Raw genomic sequence first — 13630 nt, forward strand, 5'->3', positions numbered from 1 at the left:
ACACCCGAGCGTCTTTATCCCAGCTGGTTTCCCACCGGATTTAAGCGATTAATCTTTCGCCCACCTTCCGATGGCTTTTCTAGGCCATCGAATGGTTGTTGCTGTTTGGGATGAAGAAAACCCGCATTCACTTTTTCTTGCGCAAAGAGCTCTTTCTTTCCGACCCCAGAGTCAACTCTTTTGACGAAGGACTGTATGGGTTTTGCTGACAAATATTATAGCATCGATCGATTTATTCACTGCATTGACAATTTCACACCGCAGCAACAACTTAAAAAACAGCAAAACTTCAACATTCAGATTCAAATATGCAGTACGTTTGTATGCATTAGCTCACCTGTACAAACACATTGTGAGCTTTGGGAATTTTCCCAACTGTACCCTCGGTACGTCACCCGTCTTACTTTCCTCTACCCACCACGTCTGCTGGTTGATTGATTTTTAATTAGATTAATGATGCCTCCATTCATAGTGGTACGCAACAAAAACCGGAACAACGGCACCCGTGACGCAACGGTGGGGATTATTTTCGATCAAGTGATTTCAATCACGAGATTTCAGCCCGCCAGCATGTCACGGACCCGTCACGCCCGTCACGCTCTGTCACGGATGGTGCGGATTTTAAGTGGGCGACTCGCCCTCTCTCACTGCTCCTTTCCATCGGAAAGGTGAGAAAAATGCTTTGAATTCGCTAATGAGCCACCGGCAGCGTGACTCCACAGTCTTCCCCGCTGCTGGAACTATTATCGACGAACCCTGGGCACCCGATACGCCTGCAAATCGATCAAACGGCTGAGCAACAACCGGAAAGTTTTGATCACGAAGGCAACTATGGGACACTAATTAGCTTAAATTGATATGCACGCACGAAGCACCGCCAGAATGATTATTCTAATCATAAGCTCCTGGAAAAGGCCAAGCGCTAGAAGGACTGTGTGCTTTCACAGACAAAAACTGCAATCAGAGCTAAACTAGGAAATGGAAATCATACTATAATGTGACATTGTGCCTGAAATTTGATCGAAATTTCGTCGATTACCTTTCTTTCTGCGTTGGTTAGCTTGATGTGGTTCATTTTCATAATTTTTGCAGCCGATGATTGATTTTGGCTTACCGAGCGGCACGCACCGCTCGTTGGTTAATGTGAGTATTTAAATACATTTGCATGCGACCCAATTTTATTTAGCCTGGGGAATAACAATCAATTTTATCTAGCGATTTGTAAGGGGTTTTAATCGAAACTCGTGTAGATACAGCAATGAGTGATATTGCAATGAATCAGCTAGAGAATTTTACAGACGTAGCCATCCAATTTTAACTCTCAGTCAAGAATTTTAGAACCATGGAATAAATTATTTCCTATGCACAAGAAAAGGAGATAAGCTGAAATACATTAATCACAGGGTTAATCAAATGATGCCCAAAATATGTTCTTCCTAACAGAGCCGAGATAAAGTTGGCCCAACCGTAAAACAGGTAAAGAAAACTATCAAATAGCGTTCAGAAAACAACCTCTTAGCAGACTTAACGATTCAGAACCTACTGGAGATCAACAGGAAGACCATCAGCTCCACTCTTACCATCGCTTCGATGATTTCAATGCCATGATAGTACAGCCAGAGATACATTTTAAACGTATCAATGACTATGGGTAGCTAAACTCTTAGGCTCCTCTGCTTACACCAAGGATTTGCACTCGTGAGATGGGCTAGCTTGTCTACTCTTCGACCAAGCGTTAAAGAGAGCCATCCGTGTCTTGAAGCAAGTGACATCAAAGATCTCCAAGTCTATTTTTCAATCCAATCAATTCAGATCTTGGCGTACGCTGATGCCACAAACTTCATGTTGGATTCCGAATGGTCAATCTACAGTTTGAGGAAATTTTTGCACTCAAAAAACTGTCAAGACGTTCGAAGCTGGGAGTATACAGGACATCACCTTTCTACTTCTCTACCGGCACAACAACCTGAAGGGTTCTAATCCTGTCTTTTTCGGCTTTCATTAACTTCACTAACCCATATCTCGATGGTCAGTCTTGCGTATGGGGGATTGGTTTGGATGGCACTTTCGAAAGGTTTTGTCGCGTGAAAACCGGCGCCGCACTTCTTCTTTAATATGTTGAAAACACGTAGTATACATGCATTGCTGCTGCTCAATTGCATTTAATTGTAGGTATCGATGACAGTGAAATATACGGTTAATGCAACGAATTATCTTCATCACCTTTACGCCAATTACACTTATATGTATTGGAAGCTACCAGTTGGTGTTGCGATATATATTTCCCATTATAAATTCACTTACACCTGCGTAATGAAGATCGATTCTCTTGAAACGATGAGCAATTCCTCCGAACAGAATAGCCTCAATACGGTAATGATTATTTCATGGCATGTTGTACTTACACTTCCCTCATCATTATCATCATTTGAAGCAGGAATTATTTAAAGTGAATGAATTCAATCCTATTTGATGCAGAAGCGCATTAAGCGCAATCCACCACCCCCACCTACCTGACAGGTGAACAGCATGATTAAGCTATCCACCCAAAAACCTGCCTGCAAGCTGGATTGACTCGCATGCGTTAAAATTCGCTCGCTTGTAAAGTGCATTTTAATCAACGCCGCGCACAGAAAGCACAACCAATCGGAACCCGAAATAAATTGAAATGATTTCCCCATCCACAACGGCACCAAATGAGAATATCAAATTGAGCAAAAAACGGGAAGAAATTCAAACAAAAAAAGGGGTCCTGCCCGGCGGATGATCGAAAATATTGCACAGCTTCAGATGTACCGAAATTGAATTACATCGCTTACACCACCGCTTCGAGTCGGAGCTATCGATCAAATGTTTTGATCCAAGCAACGAGTGCGTTCATTTGGCTAAATTAATTTTGCCAAATTCCATCCATGCGCCCAACCTGGAGGCGTAGAAAAATGAGTTGTGCAATGGGGTTTGGCGGACGCGGAAATGCTTTGAGTCTTCTCATTTAAAGCTCAACCCGGCGGAAGCATTTTGTCTACCCGTTTGGTGGATGTTTGTAGCGCAAGGAGAGGATAAGTGATTGCATTTTACATCCCCTCCTCCCACCCTTGAGCACCAGATACCAAAGTGCATTTGGCAGGCGACCAAACAACGTGCCCCGGATGTTCTGCTGGTTGACAAAACTCGCTCTCCAGCACCATAAATCAGCAAATTACGCATTTGGCAGTTTTCGGCTCGATACCATCCTATCCGGGCGGGTAAGGCTTTACACGGAGTAAAATTCAATTTATCTGTAAAAGCTGTTCAGTAACGGCATTTACAAGTTCCGCATGACCAATTCGTTCCTTTTTGCCGACGAACCTATCGGCTGTGACCAACAATTCAAACAAACTTTTTTATTGTAGTACTGTACGGGGGGGGGGGGGTTAATAGTAACGTAATTGATTTAATTTTCAAAACAGTTTTAAATGCTAATACAAACAGGAGGTACTCATTTTTGCGTGTGCATTGTAAAAAGGATCTTGCCAGGGTATGGCTTTTTCATTCAAATAAAATCAATGAATAATTATATAATTTATACCATTTCGGTTAGGTTATAACAACATTTCGTTGATATCTTCATTTGTGGCAGCAGGCTATGTTCTTCAATAATGGATAAAAATGATCAGAGTAAACACCTAATTATGGGTTACACCTGTTTTCTAGAAATAAGAAACCTTCTGTAAAATCAGAATTTCGAAAAAATGTTTAAAATTGCGTTATAAAATATTTAGAATAAGAATTATATAACATGAATAATAATAAGAAGAATATTGAATTACTACATACCAGGGCACTGCTGTTCTGACTAGCTACACTAGGTGTCAATATTTGCAATCAAACTACAGCGATCCAGAACAGGTTAATCTTATGTAGCTGTCAACGGTCTTGTGTTGGTGCGAATTAAAAAAAAAGTATCCAAGGAACCTTATTGAATTTTCTACTATGGTTCAACAATACCAAGCTGAACTTTGCGTTCCATATACCAGTTCTTAAAAACCCTTTCTTCTTCTTTGCGATGTCATCCTCCGGTACGATTAGGGAATACAAACTCCTGCTCCTTCCCTAGTTACTTCGCTAGTTTGTACAACAGTTACTCAACTATCTATATTTACTGTAGAATTGGTAACCAGCGTCCATAAGTCCTATTTCTTAAACACAGTTCTTCAAAACTTTCTACAGCATTGAATCTTTGTATTTGAAAAATATTTAAACCCAGAAATCCTTTCGGTTGCGATTGAATTGATTCGAATATTTCAATCCCCGATGCTCAGTGATACTTATTTCTTTTGTACTTTTCAATCTTTACAGTGGATGCAGCACAACGAGAAACGATCCCGAAGCAGCAACATACCACATCAACGAAAGACAACAGCAACCAAGGGCAACCGAATTTGCTTACCGGCAGCAGTAGTGGCAGCAGTAGTAGCACCAGCAGCAGTAGCAGTAGTAGTAGTAGTGTTAGCAGTAGTTCTAGTGTAAGCACCAGCACCAGTGCTGGCAGTGGTAGCAGCAGTAGCAGCGCCAGCACCACCAGCAGCAGCAGTGGTGCAACGGTCGGGGGCAGCATCAACAGCAGCAGCAGGCCAACCCACGCAGAAACGACTGCCCTGCCGACGGAACAGTCCCGTGTAGGGCCGTATTTTGACGTTGCCGCCTCGAAGAACGTTACAGCACTGCTGGGCAAAACCGCGTATCTGAACTGTCGGGTTAAAAATCTCGGCAACAAGACGGTAAGTACCGGGATGTCGGACGCATCAAGTTGTCTTTCGTGTTCTCGCTTTGATTTAATTAAATTCACACCGATTGCGAAAACCAGGCACAGTGTACCCGGTCTGTACCACAGAGTGCAGTTGCAAGGATTCTACATAACGCTTCCTTGTACGTTTTCGATGAGGTTTAGACGGAAATTTCGGCATTTCGGTTTTTTGTGGGGCTTTTTTCGAAACAGAACAAGAAGAAATATGTTCCACGTCAGTTGGTTTGTGGAATTTTCATAGCCATCAGCTACAAGGCGGCTGTTGCCGTTTCGTTACGAACTGATGCACAGTCAGTACATTTTTCGTGATTCTTTTGAATCCTGGAAACCCAAAGAGATGCGTCTACTTCGGACGATAAAGGCAAATTGAATTTCCGTTCGCAATGAGCCATGCAATCGGGGCACCATGTTACATGTGCGTACCGTTTTTCCTAAGCTTCTTACAAAATTTCAAAGTGCTTACTGGATTTGTGCCATGTTTAGCAATTATTTCTTCATTAGTGAAATCTTTTGCTCCAGAAATGTACACACGAAAGGAGATACTGACTTAATGAAAAATTGGAACTATTGTTTGGTAAAATGGTTTTTGACCTATAGTTATAGTGCCTTGAAGTTTTTTTTTCCATCGACATACGATGTCCAACAGTAGAAACACAATGATTTTTTTAGCATTGTTCAAACCATAATCTAATTGAAACGATTCTTTTCATAAACGAATAGCTATTCGTTCAATTTCGAACAGAACCCTAACCCAACTGCATGCAAAAAACCTCAGAATAATAGTCAGATGCGATGCGAACGGACGAACGGATGGTTCTTAACGCAACTCCAATGGACGGTATTGCCAGACCACCCAATTCGACCAAACGGCGATTCTTTCGTTCAAATGTGCCGCTCGGCGCAGTTTCCGTGCAATGTTAAATTCATGTTTTTCTCGATCCTCCGTAGCTCTAATGTGTCCACCCCAAAATCGTACAGCCCGTATCGGACGCGGCATAGTACATCGCGTTTTATACACTTCCTTATATTCATACTGCCGCCCTGATGGAAACCCCGATAACCGCAGCGATGAAGCCAATCGGGATTCCGTTACGTGCGATAGAACGATGAACGCGGCATGAACAGCAACAACAGCAAGGAAAAAAGTAACATCAACCTCGGTACATCATCTCGCGTATGCATTTGGCAGCACTCGGTGCCGACCGAGAGGGTGTCCAGTAACGCCAACGTTTCGTTGCCATCGCGCAAATAGAAGACAACGGTCGGATCGATTTGCATTTGGACAATTCATTCCTGACCGAACCCGTTGCTACATCTGACGGTTAGGCCATTACTTACTCAACCGGGAAGAGCAAACGAATGTAAAAAAAACGCGATCTCCATTCAAATCGATGAGAATGCGCGTTGTTCTGTTCGATTGCACGATGACGATACTGCAGATGCAACTGGGACGATGTTTCCTGGTAGAATGTGCTTGCCAATTGCAGGGCACCAGAATGGAACGAAGAAGTAAAAAAAACGTTGCGAATGCCCAGAACATACGCAACTTATCTGGTATAAAGCTGGCAGCATAAAAAAACAGACACACACACGAACCCACACTTTCCCACGAGCACAAAAGCAGTAGGTACCAGGCATTTGGTGGTGCTAGCGAACAAGCGAAACACTGCAGCGGAGGGTTGCTTAAAGTAGCGACACATACGTACACATTTGCCAGAATTGTTCTTTTCACGGTTTCGCCATGCGGTTTCAAGCAACAATTCATTGCGCTCATCGACGTATCGAGATGCGCCCGAACGTTCGCGTTGCCGCGTCGAACAAACAAAAAAGGTGACAATCGTTTCGATGCACCAAAGACGATTGCTCACTTGTTCCGGCTTGCAACGCGGGAACGGTGATGTACGGGAGTAAGAGCAAAAACCAGCTCTAACATCAGTACACTAGCCAAACCCGTTTGACGAGCGTTGTCATGTTTCAAGCAGATCGTTTTTATGAAACCAACCAAATGGTCTATTCTCGCCGGGAACATGAGTGAACGTTCGAAATGGTTTGTGTTAGATTGATTTCGATCCAATTTCATGGCGGCGCATCCATTTACACAACCATTGGTAGCAAATTATTTTCACAAAGCAAATTACTTCTACAATTGGTGGTTAACACCATGGTTTGAACTTGCACTGCGGAATTTACTTTGAGGGCAACAATCATTACAGTGTGAGATACAGAACTTTAAGAGTACTGCTGATAACGTAGTAAACATTTATTAGCACTTGTTGAACCAGTTGAACACTTTCTAGAATTTTTTGAAGGTTGCAATCGGTTCTGCCCGAGAAGCTGTCAGTGTGTCAGTCAAGGCAATTTTGTGCAGATTCAACTATTTTCGAACAAAAATGTGCGAATAATTCCAAGTCGATCTCAGCACATTCTAGCTCAAATTGATATGCAACCGGAAATAGTTCCGTATTCATCAGTTAAACTAGAAAATCTTCTTCTTCATCGGCACAATAACAACCTCGAAAGATCTCGGCTTGCCATTTCTGGTTCTTTTTGACTTTATTTACCCGTAGCCGGATTCTTTGCTGCGAGGGATTGGTCCGGATGAGATTTCGGACCGGTCCTGTCGTGTTAAGGCCGGCGCTTCTACAAATACACTACCGGGCCGCTCCCAAACTCAAAAATACAGGTATTATAATATAAGCCATGTCTAAAGCTTTAGCTTCACAGAATTTTCGCTCCTAATCCAGTATTAACAAATGTATTAACAAATTCTATCCAAGTTCAAAACAACATAGCATCTTGACGTCTCCGAAAGATTCTTTAGAATTTACTACTATTTGGATGGATATTGAAACAAACTGTTTAAAGTGTAATGCCTTTGACGCACCACGCAGGACATATAAAGCTAATGTTTAATATGCTATTGTCTATTTTATCTATGAAATGTGATACAGTTGAATATTTAAAATCCTACAAGTTGAATAGTTCAAACAAAGCTTAAGCTACGGCATTAAAATGGCCATTCCGTCGTCCATTCAAGTTTTATCCACTAAAATCGAAGTTGCTCACCATTCTTAGCCTTACTTGCACAACCACAAACTGTTCTTAACCTATGAAGAAAATGGTTTCTAGTTTTCTCACCCTAAAGTATCCAATTTGGTTCACCGTGTTACGGCCGGCGAAAAGTTTGCGCGGATCGATCGAATGTGAACTGCTGAAGCAGTCGATCATCTTTTACCGCTGCACCCATCTACTATCAGTTACCGTCCCGCACACCATCTCTAATGGTTCTCCCGGGAAGGCAAATGTGTTTTCAAAACTTTGCACAACAACGTCTACATCAACCCCGGCTGGTCTGTGCCGGGCAGGTTTCGAGGCTGCCTATTGTTATCCAATATCCTACCGCCCCTCCCCACCCTACCTCGACCCCTCCGGTTTGCCAACCGGTCTTCCAAACCGGAGTTTTCCGGTAATTAACGACACCCTGCAAGAGCGTTCTCATTATGTTTGCTCAGCTGCTGCCATCTCGATCCGGATGACCGGGCAGCGGCAAGGGTGGAAAAAAGCTTCCACAAGGAGTGGCATCGGAATATCCGCCTTTGGTATAATAGCCGGGCTGGTGTTCGGGTGCTTTGTCGAACCATTCCTCGTAACCATTGCACCAACCCTGGGGCGTTTGCTCAGTGTTCAGCAGGCTAAGCAAACTGCAGGAGAAACTTTCAACAGCCTCACGCACACATACACATACACATACAGACAAAAAATACATCCTATCTCGCGACTTGCACTTCCAGCCCGTACCGCCCTGTATGGCGACTAAAAAAAAGGCAAGAAGGGAAGTGAACTATGAATTGGACACCATCATCATTGTTAGAACTTTGTCTTTTAAGGCAAATCGTACCAGCAAAAGGACATGAACTCACCACTGACAGCATGAAGCCGACCTGGCTGGAGGTTTGAATCCTTTTGCATTTTCTTATCCAGAATGCACACCCAAGCCTCAAGCGCACCAGTTCGGCTTCGGTGGCGAAGCTTTCTGTCCGAGTATCTCATGTTGCTTCCCTAGTTTTTGTTTCGGGTGGGGAGTGGGATAAAGTACCGATAAAAGCCATCCACCGCGTTCAGGGGCGAAAGAATTCGTCTCTGTAAGCGCTTGTCCGCAAAAACTTTTGGGAGTGAAATTTTTTTGTTTGTGCTACAGCTGTCTGTTCAAAACCCTAACGAAACTGCACCAGCTTTAGTGCAGCATAATTAAGAAGATCTTTCGGCGATGGGGCGCCAACGAATGGGCCGTTGATTTCGACCGAAAGTATAGCGTGCCGAATAGTTTTATTTTCAGGCATGGTTTTTGTTTTTTTTTTGTTTTCGCTTGGTGCCTTTAGTTGCCAACGGCAGTGGCTATTTCGCGTTCACCAGATGGCAATAAGTGCCCCGGTTCGAGGGCGAGAGTAAGTTCATGAAAGTTTCATTAATTTTTCCGCCTTCCGGGACGTTGCTGCACTGTTCAGGTTTAGTGTGCTTTTGGGGGCATAGAATGCGGGGGAGACCCCAACAGTCACCTATCGTAGACGACCCAGTTGTGTCTATCGGACCGGCAAAAAAGGATTGCCATCCGCTCATTAGTCGTAATGTGGCCGAATAGGCTGCCAAAAGATTGCCACTGTTGGTTAGAAACCCTACCGAGCTTAGCCATTTAGCATCAGTGAAGATGTAAGAAAAGCTCTAACAGTAGCGAAAGGAAGTGGCAAACAAGTTGGGTTTAATTTTTAACCTTCCAACTTTGACCGTCATCGCTTTCCTGGGAAATGGGCACCTTAAACATTGTGCAATCCTTTCAACAAATTTCACTGCATAAAACTCATCTCAACAATGGTTAGGAGAGCCATCAAATCAAACATACGACGAAGGTACCAGCTGGGGGAGGTAGGGATGTCGGCAATGAAAATGTCCTGCCCTGTAAAGGTCGTCTGTCAAAAGAGATGAAGGGACAAAAATTCGTTACTGCATTAGACAGCAAGTCCATTTATCGTTCTGGCACAAATGACATCTTCGCTGGGTGTTTTTTTTTTTACTTCAATTTTTGCTTTGCCATTTTACTTCCCATTGCCCGTAACGACCGCCGGTTTCGGAATTGAACCATCGTCATACATGGGGTGAACAACAAAAACCTGGGTACGACAGTTTTTGGACGATCGGCTTTGACCGACCTATTCCTATTCACATTTGACGGATGTACCATCATTTTCTTGGGGAGAACTCGATAAAAGCATAAATCTAAGTGAGTTACTTCGAAAACGAAGGGGGTACTAGACACTGCGCTTTCCCTAAACGTACGAAACCCCAAAAAGGACACTGAACCGTTGGCACCGTCGGACATCAGCAACCGGAAACCTTTTCCCAGCCGCAAGCAGAACCGTGGCGAAGAAGGGGAAAAAAGGGAAGCAATTGTACTAGCACAACGGCCGAGTCCGTTCAACCTTTCAACCACTTTCCGTTCGCAACGTGTTCTTTCGTTTTCCATCACCAACACCATCATCGCCGGGTTGGGAGTGGTTTACGATGCTGGTGGTGAGCAACGCCAGGGCTAGGCGGCGTAAAACAAACAGGATGACTTGTGAAGTCTGCACAACAAGCGGCACCGCACGTTGGCGTGTGTTTGCTTATATGTTTACCATGAGGCGCTTTATTTTTTTCGTCTTGTTTTTCGCTGGTCGCTTCTTTCGTTTATGGTTATTATTATTCTTTTCATTTCATCCAGTTTTCGGCGGCCATGAATAAAACATTGCTGCCAGCAGAAGAAACCGGCCTTGCAGCAAACGGGATTTTCCGTGTTCGGCTTGTGCACAGTCTGAAAAGAAAGGAAAGGGAAAAAACAGGGGCTAGATCCGCTTAGCACGAGACACGAGCCAATATAAGTGATGAGAAACTGAAGAGGAAAACAACAACGCAGAACGCTCAACAGCATTTTTCTTTCTCCGCCACCCTCGGGGGCGATCTGCGGTGGAACGAGCCGGAAGATCGTGCACCGGAAGAATATTTTCAAAACCTCTCCGATGAAGAGGAAGTGTATGAAAATATTTATGCAAACTTCATGCATCGTCCCGAGCGACGCTAAACTGGCCAACGTTTTCAGAAATGGGGCAAGTGCTCTCATATGCACGGGCAAAGGAAGCACCATCCTGTCTCGGTGGATTGATTGTTAGAGCTTGTTTAAGGGCATAACTTTGCTCTTTGCTCGCTGAATCGCTTTATAAATGTGAATTGCAAACTGTGTGCAAGGTTCCAATTTATTATCTTCTATGACAGTTTGATTGCGTTTGTACAAAATATTATTCGAGAAAAATTGGAGATTTTAATCAAGTTGCTAAATAATAAGTGCATGTTTTATTTCTAAGAGCATCATTATAAAAAGTTTAATTGAAATCCTACAATAATTCTAAATCAAACATTAAAGTCAGATAAGCAAAATGTATTGATATGTGTGTAAACGTAAGAGAAAAGCTTGTATTGGTTTAGCTACACAATCGTTCTCTTTTGTTCATAACAACATACCATGTAACATCTTCCATGAAATTCGTCGTCCAGTCCTCGTGTACTAAGCTAAGTAAACAATTCATTTGGTTCGGTAGCTTCTCAACTCTTGCCGTTCAATCAAACCAGTCATGTGGATGGAAGTGGTGAGATTGTTTCTGTTTAATTCCTTTTCGCTGAAATTGATAGCCATGGCATTGTTCCCGTTTCTGTATTATTGTGAAAAAATAAATATCTTTAATATTACTTTCACACGCCCTAAAAATCCTGGATACTAAAAGAGTGCTATGAAATAATGGCACAACCGTACTTACTTACATATCGCCAGCTATAACGAATTTGAGGTCGTCAGCCAATATCATGTCCAGATCATTTTAACATCAACGCCATCAATACATTTTAATTCGTGCCTGCCACGCCTCTTCTGATCCCATGAATGACCTTAGCTTTAATAGCTGGCTCGTCCGGTGTCATTCTAACGACATCATGACCATATCCACCATATGACCGTCGGAACTTAACGTATTTAACGGGGTTTAAGGAAAATTCGTTTCAAGATAATGAGGTACAATTTATTGTCCTTATTATGTTTGTTATGTTTCTGTGTTTTTTTTATTGTTACAATACGTTCAGTGAATGAAAATTATTCCATTATCTGCATTGGTCTTAGACACAAAACAGAATAGTTTAAATCTTTATTAGTCAGTTTATTAGCAATGGAGAATCGTTTTTTTTTTTTACCCATCCATTGCCTACGTCAATGAACTTTGTTTCAAACAATTCCAAAACAATTTTTCCTTCGCTATGCATTATGAAGCATAAACAAGCGTCGTAACCGCTGCATTCTTCCTGTGAATAACCGACGGCATTGTCATCGCTCTGTCATAAACGAAGACCGTCATCATAGCGCATTGCCATCAATTCTAGGAAAAAATCGCACAGCACTCCAAGTTCTCCGCCCGTAGACATGTACTTGTATACCAATGTACCGTCGATGTGTGGGTACGGCACTGTAGTGGGAGTGGAAATTTAATTACGCTATACGAGATAGCGCCCCGGGCAGACGGCCGAAAGTCTTCGTTCGTACACCGGACCGTACGAGCAACTTTTTTAATAGAAAAACTCAAACTGATTCCCATTAATATTAAACGAGACAGACTATTACTTCATTGATTTTTATCGGAGTTAGGTACTGCCCCGATGATGCTGATGGATATACACTCATGCACCTTGGTTCGGTGCGGGATTGCATGTTTTACACGTGCCGTCCATCCAACCAGTATCCCGGTGGATCTGCCATCGTCCGAACGATCATTGAAGTACGTCTCGTTAAGTACGCTATTCATCCACTTCATCTTAGGTGGTGTAGAGTAGCTGACACACGTTCGAACTCCATAATGGGACATTATTACAGGGAGAGAAGCAAAAATGAACGCCCCAACCTAAGACCCACCCCGATGTTTGACAACAAAATTAAAACCCCAAAAAAGAAAACATGTGTTCCATCACCCACCGAGACGACGAACAGCAAAACTTGAACCACTAGTTGTTGACTGCCGTACACTTTGTCTTTGTCGCTCTGTTCCCAAACGTTCGTCAGGGCAGAACCCGACGCTGCAACCGGGTACGCCACAACCGCACGGTAGTGGTTTTGTTGGAAAAGTCAATCAATATATTCGATTATGTTGTCTCATGCATTATTCAAACATAACGAGCAGAAAAGAGGAACGTCCGAACCGAGTCAACCAAAACCGTCTGGAACGGCACCGGCCGTACGTTAGCAGGAGCACGCTACCGGGCGCGGGATGATGTCTCGCTTGCTTTACAGGATTATGTATACCGCTTATTTATGGTGATGCAAACTGCGAGTAATGCTAATGATAATCACTCGCTTTCGTTAGGTATAAATCCTGTTGCCGAATCGTTGTCATGTTTTGCTGGCAATGGGCATAATTGTTTCGTTTATGGGAAAGGATGCAGCGAACAATTGGGCCACTAATTACTAGCGGTTTGATGAGTTAGCTTCTAAATTTAAATTCTACTACAATACAGGCCACTATTGTACTATGTGGCTTATAACTCATTAGATACACCATCGCCAATCGCCGGAGCCAGTAGGAACCATTCCACGGTCAGTAAAATAATCAAAACCCCAGGCCGTGAGGCGTTTGTTTGCTAGATAACGCAATGAAACGACATTCGTTTCGTATTTGCTTCCGTTGGGGTTTTTTGTGTCTTTCTCGATCGATGAAAACGAGATTCGAGATTCACTTTTCCGCTGCCGGATATTAATAGCTCCACGTGCGCTCCGGTTAC

At 43.1% G+C, this 13630-nt stretch overlaps 1 protein-coding gene across 1 annotated transcript in view; it reads left to right on the top strand.

Moving 5' to 3' along the window:
* LOC128709383 (uncharacterized) overlaps window positions 1-13630 on the top strand; it is a 66562-nt gene that overhangs the window by 35232 nt on the left and 17700 nt on the right. The window contains exon 2 of the mRNA XM_053804381.1: window positions 4339-4760. Coding sequence (XP_053660356.1) covers window positions 4339-4760 — 422 coding nt within the window. The remainder of the gene's footprint in view (window positions 1-4338; window positions 4761-13630) is intronic.

The sequence above is a fragment of the Anopheles marshallii genome, chromosome 2 (assembly GCF_943734725.1).
Source record: "Anopheles marshallii chromosome 2, idAnoMarsDA_429_01, whole genome shotgun sequence".
Classification (NCBI taxonomy): domain Eukaryota; kingdom Metazoa; phylum Arthropoda; class Insecta; order Diptera; family Culicidae; genus Anopheles; species Anopheles marshallii.